The sequence below is a fragment of the Chrysemys picta genome, chromosome 6 (genome assembly GCF_011386835.1).
Source record: "Chrysemys picta bellii isolate R12L10 chromosome 6, ASM1138683v2, whole genome shotgun sequence".
NCBI lineage: Eukaryota > Metazoa > Chordata > Testudines > Emydidae > Chrysemys > Chrysemys picta.
This window is the reverse complement of record NC_088796.1, coordinates 9,761,735-9,787,994: the sequence shown is the minus strand read 5'-3', so window position 1 is coordinate 9,787,994 and position 26,260 is coordinate 9,761,735. Positions and strand designations below refer to the sequence as shown.

At 41.0% G+C, this 26,260-nt stretch overlaps 1 protein-coding gene across 9 annotated transcripts in view; it reads right to left on the bottom strand.

Moving 5' to 3' along the window:
- The window catches only part of PIK3C3 (phosphatidylinositol 3-kinase catalytic subunit type 3), a 132,150-nt gene extending 106,297 nt beyond the window's left edge, over positions 1 to 25,853 (bottom strand). For 3 of the 9 annotated variants that reach the window (XR_010602083.1, XM_024103648.3, XM_024103649.3), the window contains exons 1-7: positions 25,397 to 25,587; positions 23,347 to 23,535; positions 21,819 to 21,962; positions 20,142 to 20,271; positions 10,034 to 10,060; positions 3,844 to 3,930; positions 2,122 to 2,217 (exon numbers count right to left, since the gene is read on the bottom strand). Coding sequence is in view for 5 of the 9 variants with exons in the window: in XM_024103648.3 (XP_023959416.2) it covers positions 2,122 to 2,217; positions 3,844 to 3,930; positions 10,034 to 10,060; positions 20,142 to 20,271; positions 21,819 to 21,962; positions 23,347 to 23,535; positions 25,397 to 25,464 (741 nt within the window). In the remaining 4 variants the exon portion in view is untranslated. Of the gene's footprint in view, positions 1 to 2,121; positions 2,218 to 3,843; positions 3,931 to 10,033; positions 10,061 to 20,141; positions 20,272 to 21,818; positions 21,963 to 23,346; positions 23,536 to 25,396 lie in introns of all 9 variants that reach the window. The other 6 variants (XR_010602084.1, XR_010602085.1, XM_005296183.5 and 3 more) reach the window with 3 other exon arrangements.
- Between the last annotated feature and the right edge of the window lie 407 nt (positions 25,854 to 26,260).

Sequence of the window (26,260 nt, the reverse complement as noted above, 5' to 3'; positions counted from 1 at the left end):
TACACGTTCATGAAAAGTGCTGGAGTTCATTTACCCATAGAGATAAGATGAGATATTTGCATTTTGGAATTCACACAGTGATATTTCCATAGTGAGTGATGTTTGCCTAAAAGTGAAACTGGAAGTTGTGTTCTTGCTACCTGCAGACTGGCATTCCTCACATTTTAAATGCTGCATTACAATTAAATTGATAGAGAACACAGGAAGCGGCCACTGCCACTTCATTTTATATACAGTAATTGAGCGTTGAGTCACAGAATCTCAGATTCTATCAGCAGCTGTTTAACAGGCTGGTTCTCTGTCACAACACCAAAAAACAAATCTATCAACACAACTGTGACAAGTAATTTTCACTTAGACTATCACTCAGAGACAGGTGACAGCCTACCCTTGTTCCATTAGATTCTATATGCTGGATAGGTAATCTTTATATTTTAAGTGGAAGCATAACAAACTTGAGAAGACAGGCAACTAATTTATGGACTGTTTTCTGCTGTTTCCAGAAAAGTGGTCCTGAATTTGTTTGCGTGAAGTAGCTTTTTAACAAGACCTTCAAATTGTGGCTATTTCTACTTTTAGAAATAGTTACCCACCTAATTATCTTATGATGCTTAGTAAGCCAGTTTTATACCTTCATTATATTCCTTCTTCATGCTTCTAAGAATATTTCCTAGCTTGTTTGCAGAGCTATGCAGAGAAAAGTAATTCCGTTTCGTAGAGGATTTCAGGTTCAAAATTTGGTTTCAGTCCAATTCAGAATGAAAACCCAAAGATTTCTAAATTCTCTGTGAAAGGGATTGGAGCCATGACAGGTGCCATCAGAACTTCATTGAAATCAAATCATCTCCAGGAGCCATTTTCATTTCAAACTGGCAAATTTCAATGAAAAAAATGTGTCACTGGAATTTTTCTGACCACCTCTACTTGTTTGGTTCAAAACCAAGCTTTCTCTCTCCCAATAGCAAAAAAATATATATACACAACATGTTAAGACAGCACAAATTCAGTTCCCACTACAATCAAATGTGCATGTAGGGGGCAAAACACATGCATGTTCCATAACCATCCTTCCACTCTGAAGTGCATCATTCAAATGCAACAGCAGCACTTCAAAGATCGTAGACGAAGGGAGCAGCAGAAAAGTGGACATCATGATACAACATCTGTATAACACAACACTTCATAATTATAATATCCAGCCTATATGAGCAAATGTTTGTTATAAACCTTACAATCATATATTTTCTACAGACCATGGAACAAGATATTAAAAGTGATGTGACTATATTAGATAAGCAAACAAAAATATACTGCAATCAGACAGTCTCCAACAAATACACCTACCCGAGAAAAAACTACATCAAGGTAGGAGAGTTGGATGGTTTTGTGGCTAAAGCATATGAAAATCTGAAGAGCCAGATTCTCATCCCAGCTTTTCAACCTGCAATGTGGTCTTGGAAAATTCACTTAACCTCTTACCTTCATCTTCCCGTTTGTAAAATGGGGATAAGAATACTTATTTACCTTGCAAGTTATTTGGGGGAGTTGTTAATGTTTGTAAAGTGGCCTGAGATCCTTAGAAGCAAGATGCTACAAGATGCTCTGAGGAAAGCAGAGATTTCATCCATTTGTTATTGTCATGAAAACCTATTCAAAGTATCAAAATGTGTCTTTAAAATATAACAAAGAATATTGGGGAAATGAGACAAATGAGACTGTCTATTGGCACAGCCCTTGTGCAAAGTTTTGATAAGGCAATCCCGTATCAAGTCTACCAATGAAGACATGTAGATCTCTTTATCCCAATCCAAGAACCAATTTTACATAAAGCTACTCTGAAAGTACTACTTGATTTGGGGAACAATAAATCAAAAAGTTTTTAATCACTTGCACGTATTAAATTCTGTAATCTTGAACTGCATTACATGAATGATTGACTTCTGTAATCTTGTTGGAGCTATACTATTTGATTTGTATGTACATAAACAGCTGCCACTGACAGCTGTCTACTGCTATCTTGCAACAAAATATTTCATCTCAGCAGGAAAACCTGTAATTTTTTTTGCTGCAAGTTTGCTTTTTTCTTCCTAAAGGAGATCATAAAACCTACAAGGCACATACCTTTTCATAGTAAACTATTCCATATTCTTTATCATCACATTTGACACACCGAAACTCAATCATCAAGTACATAAAATTAGAACTTCGTTTTTCACTCTGAAAAGAAAACAGACTAAAGATGTGGATTGTATATTAAAGAAGAGCATCAATCTTCAGCATTTTCTTAACAGTAATAACCATATTTCCTTTGTGCTGTAACTGATGGATCAAATTATCAGATGTTGTGGCAATTACTCAGTTTATAATTTCACATAACTACTTACTCTAGGACACAAGCTTCCTCTGGCATTATATATTGTCAGTCACACTCCACAACAAACATTTGCATTCAAGAAGAGGAAACGGTTTAAGTGATCCAATGGAACAACAGAGTTAAAGTTGCACTATATGGTGTTATGTTGGCACACCAATGGCTTCAAGATGCAGTCTGCTCAGTTTACAAGTTTTCTAATTGCTAACACTGCAAATAAAACTTGGGATCCTGGAGTGTGTTTTTTCTGATTTGCATATCACCACCAGGAATAAAAATTCTGCTACTGAACCTTAGTAAACAGCTCTGCACAAATCACAAGAGAATTAGTCTGCCCACCCAAGGAGGTATGGACTGTCCAGGAAAGGGAGACTGGTCTTGTAATTAAAGCACAGTCATGAGAATCAGAAGATAGGGTTCTGCTACAGACTGCCTGCTTGACTTATGGTCAAATCACTTCTGTGCTAGTTCTCCCTTCTGTAAAAACAGGTATGTTTCATTGAAGGTTAGAATTTGCACAGCACTTTAGAGTCCCCAGTGGAAGGGGCTATAGAAATGCAAATCATTATCTCTGCAGGTCTCACTCAAATGCCAAGTAGCTAAAAAAAAATTCTTAGGCTTTGTGTGCACTGGCAAGTAAAAGACAAAAAACTTCTGTCCTTCAGAGGTGTTTCAAAAAAACACTCCCTGAAAGACAAAAGTTTTGTCCATGACAAGCACAGGTGTGAACAGCACTTTCACAGCAGATGCGCTCTCCTACTCTCCTGTGGACAACACTAACACTGATCATTGTGGGAGGAAATTTTTTGTCATCAGGAGAGCTACACTGCACGCCTTTTATCACAACCGTGTCACTAAAAGCTGCATAGTGTAGACATAGCCTTACACAAGAAAGCAGCTGTCAACACAGGGAGCAGATGTGTTGAGTAAGGTGGTCATTTTATGCACCTTTCAGAGCATAGGCCATTTAAGGAGATCATTTTTGGCTTCGTGGGTTAACACTTCCCCCCTGAGTTGGAGGCAGTTCACTTCGTAGGTTAAAAATAAATAAGCAATTGATTTAAGCAAAAAAGTCTCCAGTTGCAATATTTTCCCTCCCAAACCAAGATCAATTTAAACAAAAGGTTGTGAGTTGATTAGAAAATGATTATAAATTTAATGCAGAGTTTATATGGGTTGAAGTTTACTGAAGGAAGTTGTTTTGACAACTTCAATTCTGCCCCACCCCATGATGCTCTAACAGTCTTAAGCACCTATAACCAAGTTAACTGATATCTAGATCTATTTTCAACTACCTCTGTATCACTAACGCCAGAGAAAGTCATTCTTTTTAGATTGATTTCTTCCTTTAATGTGCACAAGAGAGAAGAAAAATAGGGCAAGTCATCTGAATTACAGTCTTACAAGCAAGCCAAGGCTTCCATATCAACAAGACCCAAAACCCATTATAAAGCTGATATATGATGACCTACCTCATTGATCATTTCTATTTCTCTAAAGGTCAGTCTGTCCAGCCAGTCTACTTTCACCATGTGACCTTGTCGATGAGACTTGGTGAGCTGCCATAGAAATATATAGTGATACTATTTAAATTGCTGTGACTAAAAAAAGAACATCCAGGCCATAATTTCAAAGACAATCACACATGAAAGGGATGGGAAGAGAGGGAGTTAAAAAGTTTCTACATTACAAATAAAGCGTGCCCTATAAACAATCTGCATTATAAAAATATTCCCAGGATCCAAAACATATTGATCACAAAAGAAAGGATAAAATATACACACATCACTAACCTTAGTTTTGAATTCCAAATAATATGACATATTAAAAGTGTCCTATTTGTAAAGCAGAACTCTAGCATGACAAAGTTAATGGCTTTGTGGTTCGTTCCATGTGAAAGATTTCTGAATCTAAAATCTCCAAATTAGTGACTGCAAGAGTTTGATACTTCATTTAACTTTATGAACAATACTTCTTGTCCTTAAAAGTAATTTAAAGATATGATTTCAGTAAGTCTGTCTTCGCCAGTAATACTGCATACAGCAGAGATTCCAAAACTGTGGTCTTGCATCTGCTGGTGGTCTGTGGAGAGCTGGATGATATGTTACTGCAGGGGTAGGCAACCTATGGCACGTGTGCCAAAGGCGGCACACAAGCTGATTTTCAGTGGCACGCACACTGCCCGGGTCCTGGCCACCGGTCTGGGGGGCTCTGCATTTTAATTTAATTTTAAATGAAGCTTCTTAAACATTTTAAATACCTTATTTACTTTACATACAACAAATAGTTTAGTTACATATTATAGACTTTTAGAAAGAGACCGTCTAAAAAACATTAAAATGTATTACTGGCACACGAAACCTTAAATTAAAGTGAATAAATGAAGACTCGACGCACCACTTCTGAAAGGTTGCCGACCCGTGTTACTGGTTCCTTCTGTATCTCGTTAAAATACATTAAAAATATATTCCTAATGTTACTATTCTGCCTAAGTAATTGACATAGTTCCTAGAGAGGTCATGTGACTATCTCCCATTCCAATGGCAGTCTATGAGACAATCTATTAACTGTGGCCCACACCGTACAGTTCAAGAAGAAACATAGAAGAAAGCAGTTTGTCAATCCCTTGGGGGTGCAATAAAAGTTTACAAGAAACGACAAGAGCGCTAGGCCTTCCTAATACTAAGAAATTAGGAAAGCCTTGAAATACGGTAAAGTGACCATCTTTTTGCCAGAACAACAGAAATTATAGTACATAGAACTTAAGGTAAAATTTCAAACACAAGATATTTCTGAAAATTAGACATGCATATTTTTGAATTTTTTACCTTTCATATCCAGCAAAAGTCCCCAGTCTTTATAGCAGAAATAAGATAAATGTATTATATTACACTATAAGGCTTGAAGACCTGTAAATTAAAGACTCCTGTAAGGCAACTGACTTGTTAATTTTGTGTTTTTCTAGGGGTTTTTTTTGTTTGTTTGCTTAAAAATCAAAATGTACCATGGCCCACATTAAGTGGATCTAAAACTAGGTAACTGACAGGGATCAAAATGTAACTGTAAACAGATAATCATGAAGCATTTTCTAGTGGGGTCCTGTAAAGATCTATTCTTGGCCCTACACTATTTAACATTTTTATCAATGACTTGTAGGGTTGTCAACTTTGGTTGGACGAATTCCTGGAGGTTTGATCACATGACAATCTTTAATTCAAGATTAATCTTTCATTCCTGGAGACTCCCGGACAATCCTGGAGGGTTGGCAACCCTAACACTTGGTAGAACACACAAAATCAACACTGAAAGTCTGAGATGACAAAGATTGGGGAGTGGTAAAAAAAAAAATGGATATGACATGTCACTCAAAGTAATCTGGATGGCTTGGTAAACTGGGCGCAAGCAAACAATATGCATTTCAATATTGCTAAATATGAAGTTATACCCTAGGGAAAAAAGAACGTAGGTCATATATTCATGTAGAGTCTATCCTGGGAAGCAGTGTAACTGAAAAATACCTGGGGGTCACTGCGGATAATCAGCAGCAAATTAGCTTCAACAAGATGCTGTTACCAGAAGGGCTAATGTGATCCTTGGATATATAAACAGTGGAATCTCAAGCAGAAGTAGAGGGATTATATTACCTTTGTATTTGGCACTGTTTCAACTGCTACTAGAATAGCGTGCGCAGTTTTGGAGTCCACAATTCAAGATGGAGGATGATAAATTGGACAGGGTTCAGAGAAGAACCACAAGAACGATTCAACAGTTGGAAAACATATCTTATTGTGACAGACTCAAGGAGCTCAATCTATTTAGCTTAAACTGAAGGTTACACTCTGATTGAAGTCACCCCTAAGTACCTACATAGGGAACAAATATTTGATAATGGGCTTTTCAATCTAGCACACAAAAGATATAACCTGTTCCAATGGTTGGCAATTGAAGTTAGACAAATTCAGACTGGAAATAAAGTGTACATTTTTAACAGTGAGGATAAACAATCACTGAACAACTTACCAAGGGCAATGATTTATTCTCCATCACTGGCAATTTTTAAAATCAAGTTTGGATGTTTTTTTCTAAAAGATATGCACTAGTTCAAAGAAAAAATTAATTCAGGGAAGTAAAATGGTCTGTATTATGCAGGTCAGACTAGACGATCACAGTAGTTCTTTCTGGCCTCAGAATCTATGAAAAGTTATGTTAGGACTTCTGTTAAGCAAATTATTATGGCTCAGCAATTGTTCATAGCCAGGATACTAGTAATTCAAATATGGACAACAACAACAAAAGCATTGAGTGCAAAGCATACGACAGCTCAGATGCCTTATAAAAATCTATTAAGTGGAACTACACAGGCATAGTATGCTATCAAAATACATGCACAATATGCTGCTGTTATGTGGCTGTCCTAGCACCATTCTGCAAGCCTAAAATGTAAGGGCTGAAAAGTGAAGAACTGCTTTTGCCAATGTGTGTCTATAGACAGGCTCAATGAGTATTAGGATACCATAACTTATGTATGTACTATATAAAATGATTGTATATATAATATGCATGCTGTATATTTACACCCCCATTGGATAAAGGGAAGTAGACAAACATTTACATTTCATTTACTCTTTTCACAAGACACTTTTGACGGGGGGGGGGGGGGGGGGGGCGAGAAATTGGAGGAAAAAAGCCCAGTCCTGCCGGAAGTTTCTCTTCCTTTCTATATTTACAGTAGCACCTTGAGGCCCAAATCAGGGCCCACTGTGATGGTATTGTACAAACACGTAATGAATAAATTGCATGGAACTGGCAATAATTTCAGAAGTCATGAGTCAGACAATCCACTCTCTCAAAAGAAAAAGATTTTTTTACACCTTATTTATTTTTAAGTCAAAGTATATATTTTTTAAAAAACTGCCATAAGATTTTTTTTTTGCCTTTGTAGAGAGAAGCAGCATGCCCCCAATTTGCATGTAATCATCACAGAGCTAAAATTCAACCTTAGATACAAGTAGTGTAGACCTAACTGTTCACTACTTGGAAGGGATTCTGCTTACCCTCGCCTCTCACTTTAGGTGTGGGGAGCTGCCATTGTACCTCTCTCCCTACCTGGACAGGACTGGATTAGGGTCACTGCCTCCTCACTCTCCATCATCTTCCTCAAGTCGTCTGTCCTTACCACCTGCATCCATTTGCCTCCCCATATTTCCCTCTTATTCTGCTACATATTTTTCTCCTTCTCTGTCACGCCACATTTCCCTGTATATGCCACTCAAATTCCTTTGATTCCTGACATATTCTCCCTCCCTGTTGCTCCCAGCATCCCATTCTCAACACCTCCCACATTCTCCTGCTTATCCCTCAGATGGCAACTAAGGTGGCCACCATGTTCCCTGAGCAGGCTACCTTCAGCCATTGGAAGCAATGAGGGCTGGTAGAGTCACTTCCAGTTAAAGGAACCTGGAGGCCATCTTGCTGCGGGCAGTCTGTGGCTTCAGTACACTGAAACTAAGTGAAGACAATCAATTTGTTAAGGGTACAACTTCACAAGACTGAAAGCAGGAATTAGAATGACAAGAATCCTTTAAATAAATCCTTCAAAGCTGCAACTTTGTGAAAAAATCCTGAGAGCTGCAAAGACCATATATAGTCCCTTTCCTAGGGATCTTACTAACTAGGTTAATGAAAAGATGTGACAGCTAGAGGAAACAAATGAAAATGGGAGTGATGAGGAGGAGGTGGCAGAGAAATAAGCACAAACACTAAGAACCTGATCCTATGAGGTGCTAAGGCATTCTCGTCACCCACAAAAGAGTCCTTTAATTGACAACGAGAGCAAAATATGAGAGTAGAGGTTAGCCAGCATCTCCCAGGAAATAGCCAAAAATTACCTAAATGAGGAACTGTAGGTTCCCAGGGTAACAGCTAAGAGATTATGAGTATGCAGGATTGGTTAACCTTCAGCTGTGTGTGTGATCTGAGGATCCTTCCAGTAAATCCCCCAACATGTGCACCTGCTCAAATGTAATCTACAAATTAAACTGTACACCAGGGAGGTAGAGTACAGCTATACTCTCTGAGTACATTGGATAGTATGGTAGTCTTTGGACACATCTTTTTAAAATTACATCTATATTTTCCATCCTTCCCATCCCAACAATGCAGAGTGCCTCAAATTATAAATCCTGAAGTATTCTTTTGCCAGGACCAGTCTCTCCTTCAAAGTCTTCACCAAAGCTGGAGGAAAACCTGAAGAAATCCAAAAGCCAGCACAACCCAAAGTTGAATTTTGCTCTCTCTATATAGCATTACTGGAATGGAGAATGGGAGACACGTAGAAAGCCAAGTTCGTTCAACGGAAGGAGTTTATTAATGGTTTCCTTGAGATTAGTTATTGGATTACTGCTCTGGATATTTGTGTGGAAGGCTGAAACGGTGTTGCTGAAATCAAATCCTGGTATGAATTACAAAACGGAAGAGATCTAGGAGACACTCCATCACGGCTAAACATTATATGCATGACCACCATTCACTGGATTCAAACTTGCAATGTTTTCCATTTGTCTGAATATACAGCACTGAGCTTTTTCGAGATGATTAAAGAAATACGTTTGCCAAATAAGGGTCCCAGATCCTTTACAGGTTTCTCTCTCATCTTACAGGAAATTGCTGCTGCTTGGGTATGTTTTCATTTTAGAGGAAAATTCCTTTTATTTCTGAAGGAGGTGGGGAGGAGCCTGTCTGAAGTTTCCCCCCTCCAGTTAGAGTATCAACAGTGCCCTAGGTGGTGTTATACAATCAATCAACGTAACTCCATTTAAAGACAGGATAGTATCAGCTTGTACAGGCACTACTTAGTCCCTAGCACAGAAGGCGGGGTGGGAGGGGGCAGTCATTCTCATCTCCTCTTCCCCTCAAACATCTCTGCATAATAAAGGGATGGAGACCCAAAAGGAAGAGATGCCTGGGGGAAGGTAGGGTTCCCTACTATTTTGAGGGCTGGGTTTACTCTCAACCTGGAAAAGTTTAACTCTTTTTGCTTATATTAGCTTATCAAGGTTCTCTAATGTTGAACAGGTTTTACTGCATTTTGTTTCTACTCAGGCCTTTCCCCAGTTTGTAAGGATACAGCCAGGGAAGAATAACTTCTAGAGAAGGGATGTTGAAGCACCTCTAACTTATTTCTACATTCCTATGTAAGGTCACAGAGATAAAGCAAGAACAGGCCCTACTGAGCAGGGGTGCCAATCTGGTGACAACTCAATGAACTTATGGAATATTTCTGGAAGCCCCATTGCAATGGAAAGAAGTGTATGTTTATTTATAAAAAATACCTTTAGCCAACTTCTTTGAAAATTCTAACTGGAAAGGATGAGAGCATTTACAGATGTATATGCCCACACCGCACGAGCATGCTTTCATACACATCTCGAAAATAGTGCTGGTTAATATTAGAAACGGCAAATTTGACTATCAAAAGCTTTAAGCAAGAAAGTAACCATAAAAAAAAACACCCAGCCCTTGATTAAAGGTACTTTCACTTCAAAAATCACAATTCGTAGCAGAGTGGGAAGGTTTCTTATTAATAAACGTTAGACTGTTTAGTGTCAGAAGCATGCACTCCCAAAACCAGGTGCTGACAAGCTTTGCCCTCTTGCTACTTACTTCCTCCATATGTTCCTTGTCAGGCTCCTATATTAAAGAAACTTGTTAATTAACCAACATGTTAAAGGACTGTAATTTCCAAATATTGAATTGGAATTTAATACCGTATTTTAATCAGAATTTTACCAAATGGAGAGTTGAGGGCACTCACTATCTCTCAAGAGAAGCTTACTGCATCACAGGATCAGGTTGACAATGAATACGATCCCCCTACAATTCCCTTACAAACAAATAGGTGAGAAGAGCTCACCTCAGCTCAATCTAAGTGCCAGGAAAAGCAAATTTAAATGCATCAAAAGAAACAGACCAAAATAAACCTGATTGTGTCTTTTGAAACTTCAGCATCATGCCACACAGCTATATTTTAAATGAATACCTAAACCAAATCCACCCAAGATATTGCTACTCTTTTCCTTTTAAATCAATACACAAAAGGAAGAAAACAAAAATCACATGCTTCTCCTTCACAATACATTGTCCTTAAAGACAAAATACACTTTGCTATCAAAAGGCCAAGTTTCTTTTACTGAAACTAAATCTTTTTTTAGATTTGCCAAATCGTGTAATCCTATAAGATAAAAATAATTTTAGAGGTGGGTTGGTTTTTGTTGTTGTTTTTTTAGGGGCATCAAATAAAATATGCAGAAGAGAGCACAACGAGATCTTGAGCATAGTACTTCTAAATTAATTTCACATTTTACATGAGGATCTAATATAATTTAGGTCAAGAGATGTTTGCCTTACGACTGTTTTAGTTAAGCTTCTGAAAAGATCAGTAGATTCTTGAAGATTATTCCTCACCTTTTTTTAAAGCCATTGCTTCAGCAAGGAAATTACACCTTCCAGAACATAAGTTAGTAGCTTTTTAAGGTTCAATCTTAGCTTGGCAGAAACTCATTTAGATAGACAAGGTGGGCAAGGTTTTATTGGACCAAGTTCTGTTGGTCGAATAAAAGATATTACTTGTCACCCACGTGGTCTCTGTAATATCCTGGGACCAACACAACAACAACATCACTGCATCTAAAAACTTAATTCAGTACACTTGCTATCATGGATCTCTGGACAAAGCTAAACGTTTTTGACAGCCTCAGACACTGGTAAGCAACCTAATATTAAATGATAACCAGGATTTTACTGAGGAATCTGAGGAAGAAATTGCGTTCAACTGCACCATGAAAGTACATCGTAATACTGCAGAAGAAATACATTTGCATCAAACAACTTGTGGGTTTTGTTTTGTACAAGTAGCTTTGATCATGATTCTGCCTCTCAAACTCTTTTACTCTTTACACTGCAGAATCAATTATCTAAATTATACTTCATGAACCAAAGCAAAAGTCTTCATAAAAGTTGAATTTCCTGGAGATACTAAAAAAAAAAAAAAAATCCTGGGATGGACAAAACATTAGAATTTACTAAGTCTCTAAAATGCTTTGAACAGCAGCTGAAAGTGTTCACTGCAGGAAGGAGGTCTCAGCGTTTCTACCATGAGCCAAACAACCACTATGTAGGTCTTGAGGACACTACACAGGTCTTTCTTCTTCACTATGAAGCAATGATGCTGCAGGTCTGTACAGAAAAGTACATTTGATAACCACTGGGGAAAAAAATCATCCTATTCCCCATGGTACTAAGGCTGACTCTGTAGCCCAATATCAGCCTTCATTGCAACAAGTACAAGCTGTATGTCCTTGCCTTAAGACCAAACATTTTAACCTCACCCTATCCAGCTGTCCCTATCACTCCACCAGCAATGCCAGCTTTGACAGTTCTCTTCTCCCACAAGCACCTCTGCACTTTCCCCTAGAACAGGGGTTCTCAACCTTTTTCTTTCTAACCCCCCTTCCCCAACATGCTACAGAAACTCCATGGCCCAGCTGTGCCACAACTTCTTTTTCTGCATATAAAAGAAAGGACCGGCATTAGGGGGTAGCAAGTAGGGCAACTGCCCAGGGCTCCATGCCACAGGGAGCATCACGAAGCTACGTTATAAATAAAATAAATAAATAAATACATTATATAAATTAATTAATTAATGGAGATATCCTATCTCCTAGAACTGGAAGGGACCTTGAAAGGTCATTGAGTTGAGTCCAGCCCCCTGCCTTCACTAGCAGGACCAAGTACTGATTTTGCCCCAGAGCCCTAAGTGGCCCCTTCAAGGATTGAACTCACAACCCTGGGTTTAGCAGGCCAATGCTCAAACCACTGAGCTATCCCTCCCCCCCTACTCAGTTGCTCAGTCTTCAGCTTTAGCCTCAGGTGGTAGGGCTTGGGTCCCAGGCTGCAGTCCTGCACAGCGGGGCTTTGACTTTGTGCCCTGGGCCCGAGCAAATCTAACACAACCATGCTTGACGGACCCCCTGAAATCTGACCACAGCCCCCTGGGGGCCCCAGTCCCCTGGTTGAGGACCACTGCCCTAGAATACATAAGGGTTGGAATGAATGGCACTGATCTACAGGATTATAAATCCAAACTTTGTTTTCTATGCTATGGTCTGTCAGTCATTTTTTGTGACAGATGTCTGATCTCTAGGTACTCAACAAAAAGACTCACCAACTCATTTCACATCAGACCAAACACCTATTAACTTTGGCCTGATGTCAGAGACTGATACCAAGTCTGATGCATATGCCAAATACACTAAGCAATGCTGCTATATACATTTGAATGAGCTGGTACTGAAGTTACTTTTTCTACTAGCCTTTCATCACAACAGATCTGGATTCAAATCTAGGTCAGGACCCTCATGAAAATGAGTACAACATTCACTTCTTTGATATTTGTCCATTTCACAGATTCTGTACATAACATCAGCATAATATGCTGAACCGGTTAGAAGGAACCTAAGAATGGAATGATAGGGATACTGCAGTCTAGAATTAAAGTTCAATAGAACATCTGTAGGAAAGTTTGAATCATATCTGTCCATAGTCAGTGATTCTAGTCAGCAGTTAGTTCTTACTTTCACGAGTATTCAAACTGAACACTGAAAATCCTACCATACAGCTAACCAATAGCGGGGAAAAAACTGCTATGAAATTTATCTTCATTGTTTACCAGCTTGACCTCTAAGCAATCATCCATTTTAAACCAGTCAAACTGAAGATTGGCCTTAGGCTTCTGACGCCCTCTGTTCTGAAACCTTTTCCATGGGAATATTAGAAACATAACCTGACACACATTGGTACAAGTTCATGTGCTTAAGGCAGCTGATTTACTTGACAGTATTTCGAGGCTCTGGACTCCAATATAACCTAACCTAAGTTACAAGCATTTGATAAGTCACAGACAGCCACTTTTTGAATTTAATTCTCTGAAGCTGAAATGTCATCACCTAGCTCAGTAAACTGCAGTTACTAATTTTTTCCTGGTAAAGCTCAGGCTAAATTTTCTTTTCTAGAATTCATCTGCTGACCATCTAGAATTACAGAAAAGGAACTGAGGAAGGGAAAATCCTATGTTGCATAGCCACCGTCTGAGCAGCTGAAAAGAAAGTTTAGAGAAGACACAGATTAAGGAGAAAAAAAAACATAGCCAGCGCTGAGGTTTCAAGTTTAATTTTGTACTGGGTATTTCTACAACCAAATCACTATGATCAAAACCAATACTCTCTTGTAACTTTCCCTTCATGTGTCCCCTCCTCCAAACAAGTCTATGAAGACAAGCATTATAGATAGGCCCTACCAAATTTATGGCCATGAAAAACACATAACAGAAATCTGGTCTTTTGTGTGCTTTTACCCTATCCTATACAGATTTCACGGGAGAGACTAGTGTTTCTCAAATGGGTGGTCCTGACCCAAAAGGGAGTTGTAGGGGGGGGTCACAAGGCTATTTTGGGGGGGCACAGTATTGCCACCCTTACTTCTGCGCTGCCTTCAGAGCTGGGTTGCCAGAAAGCGGCAGCTGCTGACTGAAGGCCAAGCTCTGAAGGCAGCAACGCAGAAGTAAGGGTGCCAATACCATACCATGCCAGCCTTACTTCTGCGCTGCTGCTGTCAGCGGCTCTGCCTTCAGAGCTGGACTCCAAGTCAGCAGCTGCTGCTCTCCAGTTGCCCAGCTCTGAAGGCAGCTCCACCACCAACAGCACAGAAGTAAGGGTAGCAGTACTGCAACTCCCCCTACAATAACCTTGCAACCCCCCGACAACTCCCTTGTGGGTCAGGAACCCTACAATTACAACACCGTGAAATTTCAGATTTAAATAGCTGAAATCAGGACATTTACAATTAATTATTAAAATTCTATGACTGTGAAATTGACCAAAACGGACCGCGAATTTGGTAGGGCCCTAACTAGAGAGATGTCCTTCTGTCTTTGGATCCTCCTGTCCCGGATTTTAGAGCAAAACCCCTTTCTCTCCAAATATAGACAAACCTTCTCTTAAGTTTCTAACCAAGTTCATTTGTATTTGATTATTTCCCAGTGGTGAAAGCCTCCCTGGGCTGACACTAAACCACTGCTGGGATTTCCAAACAGACATAGCTCAGTAGGTCATCTCCCAGGGGCACTACTGGAGCAGTGTGTGTCATGGCTACACCCACCGAGCACCAAATGATCTGTACCCCACCCTTCAGCACAAAAGCATCTAATCCCGGGAGCTGCAAGTGGCTCTTTTATGTGCTGCAAAGAGCCACAGGAGACACAGGAAATCAGTGTTTTAATTATTAACTAAAGTGATTAACCAATCAGGATGCTTTTACTGTTATTGATCAATTGTAGTTGATAAAATAATAATACTTGGTCAGTCATTGTGCTGTGAAAATAATATATAATTTATATATAAACTAAATATTTCCCCCGTCATCAGGGCCGGCGCTACCCATTAGGCGACCTAGGTGGTCGCCTAGGGTGCTACAATTTTGGGGGCGGCGACCGTGGCAGTATTTCGGCGGCGGGACCTTCTGCCGCCTCTGTGGGGGGCGGCACTTCGGGGCGGCAGAAAAGCTGGCGGCGCTCCTGTCTGTCATACTGTTTAAATATGAATATATAATAAATCAAACAATGAATTCACGCTACTGTGGCTCTTTTGGGTAATCTTGATTGCTAATTTGTCTCCTGAACCACTGCGGTCTGAGCATCACTGATCTAGTCAATCACTTCAACTCATGCAAAACTGCTTCTTACTGTCTTGTGTCTATTCTACCTGAAAGTAGATCTGTAGAGCAGCCACACTAATTTTCCCTTGGTCCAAAAGGTAAAGTAAAAGGCATACATCAATGTTGTATAAGGTAAGAGATCAATCATTGTAACAGGTCAAATGTAATCTTAATGAGCCAATTTGGTTCCCTACTTTCCTTCCCCACAATACATCACTGATTATCTACATAAACAGAATTTAGGATGTTCACAGACATTTACCCCTCAGAAACGATATCAGTCATAAACGGCTTAAAACAAACAATTAGAAAGGCTGCCAAGTGTTGTGAAATAAGAAATATGTTCTCTTTAGATGAAAATGGAAGATGAATCCTAGCTTACCCTGAAGGACTGAATGCTTTCACTGATGTTATTAAGGACAATGTGGTGGTATGATCAGGCAATTTCATTCAGTTGATAGGAGTAGTGATATGGGTAGAGGGGAGGGAAAGTGGAAGAAGTGAAAATTTAGCAGCAAAGCTTTCATTTTAAAGCAATAAACCAACCTATCACTCCTAAGGTAGAATTATTTAATTGTAATGTCCTAATGTCATTATATTAAACAGAGCACGAAAATGTTCCACTCTCTGCATATAGATTACTGAGGGAAGTGAATGGAGCTTGCTTTGCCAACAATCCCCTGGGAAGGTAACTTCACAGCTTTCAGCCATGCTGACAGTTTCTGAAGCAACTTTCAAACATTTCACGTTAGCGTGATGACATGGCTCTCCATTACCAAGCTGAATGCTTGCCATGGTTTCATCAACCTGAGAAGGTTACGTATGAAACATTTTCTTTCCACAGCAGAATGGGAGTTTCAACAATGTCCAAAACCTACACGAGCGTGACTGAATTCTTCATGTGGATCAACGAAGTGCTGGTCAGAAAAGTGTCAAGAAATAAAAAGGATTTTCCTTCAAATGGAAAGCAGCTCCTTCAGCTGTATTTTTTTTTTTTAAGTAATAATTCATTTGGAGGATTTCAGCCTGGTCTCTACTGTCAGACAATCAATCATCATCATAAGACCATCATAGATGATCATAAATCAGTCCAGTACTTTAACTGCAAACATATTATAGAAGTCAATGAGGCTGACTTTGGAACACAGCGTAAACAGATACTATGCCTACATTTAACCAACACTATTAATTGCTCATTTTAACGAATATTCAAATTCTCTTTTACATACAGCGATACAAGATCACTAATTGCTCATTAACTGCTAAATAGGTTATAAGAACCACTGAAAGTCTGTTTTACTCAAGCAGCTGCTTGAATTTAAGAATGCCAAAGCACAGATTAATCCATTTGCCTAGGGCACACCTGAGTAAGTGAGAACTCTTTTCCACCATCCAGAAAGCCTAGTCAATTGAATTCACAGCAGGTACAATAGGTAAAGTTACAGGAGCACAGCACCAATCTACCTCTGCCACTGCAAAGCTGAATCTAAGCACAATTGAACAGGAGGGGGAGAAAGACACAGAAAGAAAAGGCAACCTGCTATTCCAAAAATAAAAAAGATAAATAGCAGCTTTATTTGGTGGGAAAAATTGCCCCGTTGGTAGCCGACTGGAGTTACAATGCGACACCACAGATGGAGGAAAATATGAATTTTGTATATTGAGGCACATGAACTGTGTGACAACAAGATAAAGGATTGCCAAAGGGGAAAAAATATAGGATTGGTATCTGAACTGTTAAACACGGACTATGAGAGGTTGATTGCCCTCAGCGCCTGAGCAGATTGGGCCTTTGCTAGAGCATGGGGAATGATTGCCTTCCGTGTGCTATTCATAAATCAGGACTTGGTAAAAGTTATTTTGAGTGCTCTGCATATGGTTTCAAAGTTAGCCATAAAGGAGCGTAACCACTGAGCAATTAAATATACAACATCGTGTTTTTTGGTCACAAGTACCAACATTGTTTATTATGGAACATGGAAGTAGCACGGGTTTGTTTTGCAGGACATTGCTAAGAAGGTAGAGTTCAGGTAGCTTGGGTGCCCTGTTTGAAAAGTGCAGCCTTGTCTCCCGTGTTTCTTGGATTTATAACACTTATGTCTAACATCCTTGAAAAGTAACGTGTCCTCACAATGCCCACATTAGTCTGCAACCTTAAAGAATATCCCACCCAACAGAAAAAAAAATAAGTGTTTTGTTTGTTTTGGTGGTTTTTTTAATTGTCAAAAACTGCCGGAGAGGAGCCCTGTTTTTCTGCAAATTCTAGGAAGTCCATAAGAAAATAGGCACAACCCAGTACACCTTAGACAGTCAGGCGAAAAAAATGCTGCCTAGTCTGCTAGCCACAAAATCTCTTGCTGACCATATTCACTGCAGACTTTCCAAGATCATTTGAGAACAAAACAAAAAACAAAAACAAACAAAAAAAACAAACAAAAAAAATCTCCTGCAAATATCTGTAAATCTTCAGGGTCAGTGCTCTTCAGCACATCCTGGAGGGTGCAGAGCTGTGTACTGCCAATGTTTTGGCTTCCTTATGTATGTGGGACTTGTCCTCATGTGAGCAGGAAGGGGGACAAAGCAGTTGGCAGAAAGCTTGGAAGTGGCATGTCAGAGTACAGAAGTAGCTATGCCAACATAAAAAGAAAAACGCCAAACTAAACAAGTCCTAAGTGTTGTGGAAAAACAAAACCTTGTAGATATTAATGCAGGAATAAAGGAGTACAACATTTCACTACATTAAAACAATTCACCATACCAAAACAGAAAATTAAGATCATATGCACTTAGTTTCTTCCTATGCTAAATCTAAACACAATGGAATGTCTTCCTCAATGCAATACAAACAAAACCCCCTCAAGACTTGATGAAATATTCCATGCTCGGTCAATTTTCCTAGAATCCAATAAGGAATATGTTCAATAGAAGGCTATATAGTGTTGATTCTAAACAAAATTAGTATTAAGATTGTCTGGCAGTAATGATATTGCTTTTGTTCCCATTCCAAAAAGAAAACTATTACAACAACAAAAAAGCAGCATCTCAAGCTTTCTGTGGATCAGAGTATCCTCTTACTGCTCTTGAAATTCAACCTTGCTCACGTTATAGTGACCTGTTGGCTACAAATGAGCAGATTATAATGAGTTTTCTATTAGAAACTCAAGGTACACAGAGTTTAAATGAAAGTTAATTTATTGCCATCATAAATCTCTAGAAGAGGAAAGAGATTTATAGCACTGGAACTTCCCTATCACAGACTTTCCTTGCACAATTATAAAGGCGTCTGGCTGCCTTGAAAAGCTAGGAGACGATCACCAACTTTTTAAATCTGACCTAAGTCTATTAATTAAAATAGTTGAACTATTAAGTGAGCATGGCCTACATTTGCTACAAGAAGGTGGAGTGATAGGCTAATCAACAAAATAGTTCATGATTGAACGCAGACTGACCAATTACAGAAATCATCCTTTATGTTCTCAAAGAGGCAAGCATCACGTGACTTCCCTGACCAGAGCATATTGATATCAGTGATCCCTGGTGATCCACCAATGCTTGCATAGCCATAGAAAAATAGCCCTGTTGATGTACTCTCTGTCAAGGGGCTCTGGCGCCAAAACAGAGATATACATGCCGTCTATCGCTCCACTGCGGTTCAGGGACCCACTACTGCAAATCCACCTACTATGTCTTGCACATTGCCAAGAGTCACATTCCTGTGTAGCAGAGGCAATTAATGGCCCTGCACACTTTCGTGACAATGGCCCCCAGAGCGGATTTTCCAACTCCAGAATGATTTGGTAGCAATCTGGCATTGCAAGTTTCCGCAGCGCAATCGCCACTCGCTTCTCCACTGTCAGTGCAGCTCTCGTTCTGGTGTCCCTAGGCCGGAGGTCTGGGACAAGCTAGGCACACAGATCCAGGAATGTGGCCTTGCGCATCCAAAAGTTTTGCAGCCACTGCTCGTCATCTCAAGCCTGCATTACGATACAGTCCCACCAGTCAGTGCTCGTTTCTCGGGCCCAGAAGCAGCGCTCCACCACCTGCAGCTGCTCCGTGACCATCAACAACAACCTTGAATTGGTTCTCGCTACGTTCCACAGCAATCTGTCCTCCGAAAAATCTTCATGATTGCATTATTCTTGTGGCTCTGTAAATACCAGAGAATACCTTGCTTGCAACGCTTAGGACAATAGTGTAGAGCTGTGCAGGCTCCATGCCTCTGTCAGACATGACAGATAATGAGGAGAACCATGAGAGTTCATTGGATTTTGAAAAAAGATGCCAAAATTATGGGATATAGAGGACCTGGATTAAGACAGTTGCATGCTGGGAAGTTAACCCCTTGCTCCCAGTAACCTCTGTGCAACTTGTTTAGGCCCCGCCATGCTTTGCCAAAACTTCCCAAAAGACAGTAGCCGCTTGCACACTGGGATACCTACCCAAACTGCACTGCACATCAACACAAATGCTTTGGGGGAGCAAGCACAGCGCTGATGCAAGGACACAAACATGCACACGCACAAGCAATATATAAACTGGGGCATCTTTCTGCCAAAGTAACTTGCGTCAAACAAAGTTTGTAGTGTAGACGTGGCCTAAGATTTTCATATTTAGAAGACTACTACTGAAGAATGGCTACAGAAGTTACATGGAAATCTCTTAAAATACAAGCTCATTAAAATCATTCTTATTGAAACTGAAGAGTTCAACATTTTGGTCTCCCCTGAGCACTTTCAAGGCATGCTCATGAATTCCTTACAGAAGACTGGGGTGTTCAGTATGATGTGGCCAGATATTAACTTTTATACTTTGATCTACAGTTTAATAGGGAGAAATGCTACAGTGCACCAATAATCCCTTATAGTTAAATGAGAAGGTAAATATCTTTAAAAGCAGGATAACTAATGGCAGAAAATGGCATGCAAAGCAGGTCTTCCATACGGGGCTTCTATATTATAGATGCAAGCAACCTTAAAGACCAACTGAAGAACTGTTACATTACCTTAGCCAATCGGCTCATCTGATCTTCTGAGAGAGTGCTGCTGGTCCTCCCGGGAGTTTTGGTGGGCTCTGAGCCATCAGCTTCTACATTGGGCCAGACTTTCAAGTCATGCATTCCTTGACGGAACATACTATAAGAAAGATGCAGCACCACTTTAGTAAGTTGCAAATACCACAGCCATCAGTATCCAAGTACAATGATAGTACTCCCACATTCCTTTTGCCAAACTTTCAGAATCACACTGACATGCATTATTTAACTGACCTGCAAAGTGCATAGTAACTCATATTTTAGGTGGCCTTCATTTTCAGTGACACGTACAGTTCAAAAATAAATGAATAAGATTCTAGTCATGGTAAGTGAAAAAAATTGTCAATTCCCAAAGTCAATGGGGTGGCACAGGTGTAAACTGAAGGCAGGACTTGGCCTTCGATTTTTATTACCAGTGACGATGCATGAGGCAGTAAGAATGCCACCTGGTTTACAGATTATGCTGCTGACTTTAAAGAGCAGGCACTTAGGAACAAATATCTTTTTTACTTGTAAACTGAGCAAGTGTGCTCTGAAAGTCAGTAAAGACAAATATGGAACCCCTCAATGCCATTTGCACAAAATGTTGTATGTGGTGTTGTTGTAGCCATGTCAGTCCCAGGATATTAGACAGACAAGGTGGGTGAAGTAATATCTTTTATTGGATCAACTTCTGTTGGTGAGAGACACAAATTTGGATCTTACCCAGAGATCTTCTTCACGTTTCCCAGACCTTAAGAGCTGCTCTGAATAAGCTCAAAAGCTTGTCTCTCTCACCAACAGAAGTTGGTCCAATAAAAGATATTACCTCATCCACCTTGTCTAATTTTCACAAAATGACTTTTTAGACATGCACAGGTTCCACGATGATGAGCACAACAAAGACTAGCTAGTCCAGAGCCACATACCAATGAACACCCAAAACTCGGACTCCTGGCATATATGGGTTGACTCTCTGCATTTCAGCTGGGATTTTTAACAGACTCCTAAGGGAATTAGGTACAGAACTCCCACTGATTGTCAGTCACAGTTGGTTGTCTAGTTCCCTTAGGCGCCTTTGACAATCCCACTCTTCCTGAATTAGCTTTACCTTATATTAATACTGCATAGACAGGTATTTTGCATTTCTTAACCTTTTAAACAAACAAAAAAGACTAGTCCTTATTTTATGATAAACTCTGGTTGAGACAAGTGTACTGGTGCTTATCAATGTCATTACAACACTGAAAGAGCACATGCCAGCCAAATGTTGATGATCTGTTCACACTTCAAACTAAGCACCTATTTCCATACCTATATAAACATGCAGTGCAGACAGTTGCTAATACAAGAACCTACTGGAGTACATGATTTGAAGTGGTCTCAGCACGTGCAATTTTAAAACTTAAGAGCTTTCAGAACTTTCAGCCTAAAGGCTTGTCTCCTTTAGGGACTTTTGAACCAAAATAGCTACATCTTTGCAACACTCCAGGGCAGATCAGTTGCATGAGTGTAAAGTCACATTTGTACAAGCACTGCTTTATACCATTGCAGCAATGTAGCTACATCAGTGCATCACTCCCTAATATGCCCATTGATTCTTATTACTGTGCACAAATGCAGTTCAAACTATTATTTTACGATACCATGCAAGGAAAAGAAACATACCCATATTTTCCAAAGAGCGAGACTGTTGTTCCCCCTACTGGAACTGCTTTACCTGGCCCATACACATCCCAAATTGTCAGAGCCACTTGTGCATTGCGGGGCAAGTCAGGATACTTCACAGGCAATTTTAGCCATTCATTCCAACTGAGGAGAGAAACTCACTGTTAGTTATGAGCTTCATATTTCAAATTGTGCTATTTTATACTCCATACAGGTATTTTTCCCTAATATTTAAACTTTGAAGATATGGCTGAATATGGTCATTTGGGCTCTGGCCCTGTACACACTTACACACGTGTAAGTGTTTGCAGGATCAGAGCCAAAGAGAACATATTCAAAATTCATAACTGAACTCTGTTGATGGGAATCAAACAGCCTTGCAAAATTGTCATGAACATTTACAGGCCCAGATCAAAAAATAAAAATAAAATAAAATGCAACTCAGCCACACTTAACCAACTGAATTGAAAAAAGGCACAAATACACCTCTACCCCGCTATAACAGGGTCCTCGGGAGCCAAAAAAATCTTACTGCGTTATAGGTGAAACCGCGTTATATCGAACTTGCTTTGATTCGCCGGAGTGCGCAGCCCCGGAGTGCTGCTTTACCGCGTTATATCCGAATTCATGTTATATCGGGGTAGAGGTGTACACACATTTTAGGCATGCCTCAAAAGTAGCTAACTAAAGTTACTTCACTAACAATAATAATTATTAAATGTCAGGGGTGCTATTCTGAAAAAAATCAAAGTAAAAAACACCAATTGTCACTCTTAAAATTTCCTTTATAACTGACAATTACAAAGATATATTAGGATGTGTAAAATAAAGCTATCTGAAACACAGAATTTTTGGCTTCTCTAAACTGGTGAAAACTGTTTCACTGAAGGAGATATTTCAAGCAGAACACAAATGAGGATTTCTGCCCTTTTCTCCATAAGCAAATGGAAATTGCTTGGCTTGATGTAGTTTCCACTACGTAGTTATGATTTGCAAATGAGATACATTTTGACATTTCCTTTGTACCACAACGGGCTATACTGCTTGGATTTCCTAGCAAATAAAACATGTATGCTACTTGTTATACCAAACAATCAAATCGCTGTTCACCTTGCCTTTGCAGAGATTTTACGGCCAAAAGGGCCCATTATGATAATCTATCCTAGCTTCCTGTGTATGCTGTTCCTTTGCCTGATCCCTCACCTCCTCACACTTCATTTGTTTTTCTCCACTTGTTCTCTAGCCATATGTTAGGATTGTAAGCTATTTGAGGTAAAGAGTATCTTTTGATTATGTGTGTGTACTGTGCTCAGCACAATGGAGCTCTGACTGGAGTTCCTAGGCACTACCATAGTAGAAATAATATTAACCGTATTAAGAATCAAGAATGTGAAGAAAACATCCCCAGACTATTGATTAATAGTTTCTCTTTTATAATTTGTCAATTTTGGAAAAGCCACAACATATATTAATGTAGTTCAATGTCCAAGTACCTATGATGTATATGAAATACAATGTAGTCACTTACTTCCATCTAGTGCTAAAAGCTTTGTAGGAAGTCCTAACTGGAAGAGCAAGAGGTTTCCCTTCTGCAAACACTTGGCAAGTTACATACAAGTCAGAACAGGTCTCCTGGTATAATCCCGAGAACTTCAGCATAGGGTCTTCCAAAACAGCTTTGTAACTCTTCTGTTCTCTTTTCCCTTCCAGACTTCCTCTAAATTTAAAAAAAAAAGTGTGATTAAACCAGAATTGTAAGTAACCCAGTTCTGCCTAGTTCATATGTGTTAACAGTAAATGCCAACTTCATTTTAAATACACACAGTACTGGGGAGTGGAATGGGATTTTTATTGAAATTATTAAGCACAGAGGATGGCTATCTTTGTCTTGCAATCATTAATTGTACTGGATTACTCTTTTTCAGAGAGAAACGTCATCTAACTATGTGAGAAAGATTCAGAAATTCAGTGACGTGACCAATGAATTTAGCTTATTTTTTAAAATTGATTATTTAATATAATGTATGATGTATCTTAGCAGAGAAATCAGTGAAGTTTCTTCCACTGACTGAAGTGGGGCATTGCAGGGCTCCCTGCTGGAGCCCCCAACTCACCCCAATGTGACAGCCAGAGCTGTGAACCCCATGTGGGCTCAATTTTACAACAGGGAGCCTACCAACAATGCAATTCACATTCCTGTTAGTTTCACTAGCCAGCATGGAACTCACAGCTGGAACTGTGAAACAGACAAGAATGTCAATTTCCTTTCTGGTACACTCCCTGCTGTGAAATTCAGCCCCTAGGCTCACAACTGGGCTGTCACCCAGCTGTGAGCTCTGCACCAGGCTGACAGCTGGGGGTGGGGGAACAGCTGTGTGCCCAGTGCCTGCTCATTTTCAAAGGAGGGAGCCTACTAGCTGTGAAACTGACATTCTTGTCAGTTTTAGCTAGAGCCCCACACTGCTGCTCTGAGCCAAAGGCAGCCGTGAAACTCACAAAAATGAAAACCAAGGTGAGTAAGGCAGTGTCTACATGGACACTGTGTTGCCCTAACTACACTGACATAAGCACTATGCCTCTCATGGAGGTGAAATTATTATGTTGGTGTAGCAGGCCACTCACTTCAGTGGAAGCAGCATTTTAGCTTAGACACGGACATAACTAGGTTGACGTAAGCTGCCTTACCGTGACCTAACTCTGTAGTGCAGACCAAGCCTAAGTTATGAACATACTTAAGTGTTTACAGCATCCAGGCCTGACTGTCTATACTGAAAGTGCAAAGTGTTATCAAACGAACAAGGTGAACAAGATGGGGTGGGGAGAAGGAAAGGGGAGAAATTTTCTCCCCCTTCTAATACAAGTGTTAATGGTGACACAAGCAGGTTAATGCTAATGCACCTTTATCAGCTGACCTGGTCAGACAGTGTTTTTATCAGGTTAAGACTAACCCCAAAGAAACGTTCCTATGGTTTTCTGAAGGAAACCAGACAGGTTTGAGCCAGCGGCTATTACCCAGCAGCGCCTGACACCCAACCCTGCTGCAGCAGTGAGACCCTGAAGGTGAAACTGACTGGGCTGAGCATGACTGCCCCAGCTAAGAGACCCGCTGGACAGGAGCAGGGCAAGTCCCTGGGGTCCCCAGCTCCATTGCAGGGAACACTGCGATCGGACCCAAAGCCAGTGCCGGGCCCCCTGTGAACCAACAGAGCCCCCTTTGTAAATGCAGGGCCAGGCCCCTGGGCCAACCCAGCTCCCTCCACCGCCCCGTCCAGACCCCGCTGGGACAGGGCAAACCCCGGGCCCAGCTTCCCTCCCCCACCCCCCCGAGGGGAGCCCTAACCCAGCCCTTCCCCCACAGCCCCCATGATGGGCTGCGTCCCCCTCCCTTCCTGAGGTGCCCCCTTCACCTACCTGCCCCGAAAGGAAAGATCCTACCTCCCCCATAGCCGGGGGGGGGGCAGCCCCGAGTCCCCTCCCCCCACTCCCCGCTGGGGGTGAGGGTAGCCCCGAGGGTAGCCCCGAGCCCCCAAGCAGGGGCGAGCCCTGCCCCCCAGCCCGGCCCCCCTCTCCTCACTCACATCTTCAGCTGCACGTTGATGTCCAGGTCGCAGCTATACACGTAATAGAACTTCTCGGCCTCCCCCATGGCTGCTCCAAGGACCCCCCGCTGCAGCCGCCGGAGCCCTCAGTCAGCACCTCCGACCCCTGACCCCGGCGGCTCCGCCAATCCCAGCTCGCTCCGCCGCCATCTTGCTTAAGGGGACGCCGGCGCCGCAGGCCGGAAGAGCTGCCGCAGTCCCGGCATCAGTTCTTTACCAAGATGGCCGCCCCGAGTGAGTGCGATAACCAAGATGGCCGCGCCCTCCAATGTCTTCACTAAGATGGCTGCCCCATGGTATTGCAAAGCAAGATGGCTCCCCCCATGCTCGGGACGCCAAGATAGCCGCCTCCTTGCGCCAGCCCAGCCTAGATGGCTGTCCCCATAGTATTACAACCAAGATGGCCGCCTCCTATGGCATAGCTGCCAAGATGGCTGCTCCCTGTTGTGACTATGGGTGCCCTCTGTCCAGGTTTTCCCAGGGTTGCCCCTCTATTGAGATAGCTGTCCTGGGAGATCTGCCTGGGTCCAGTGCACACTCCGCTGTCTGCTTTGATGGGTTCACGACTGTCCTGAGTGCCCTGGATTTTGTGCCCCAGCGGTGGCAGCCCTAGTTGTGACGGCACTCCGGGTTATGCCAGGTCACCCTGCCCGACTTGTGGGGGAGAAGGATGTCCCAAGTATCCTTGGTTTCTCCATCTTCCTCACCCCCACCCCCTCCCCAGGGGATAAATAAATAAATAAATAAATTAATGGAGATATCCCATCTCCTAGAACTGGAAGGGACCTTGAAAGGTCATTGAGTCCAGCCCCCTGCCTTCACTAGCAGGACCAAGTACTGATT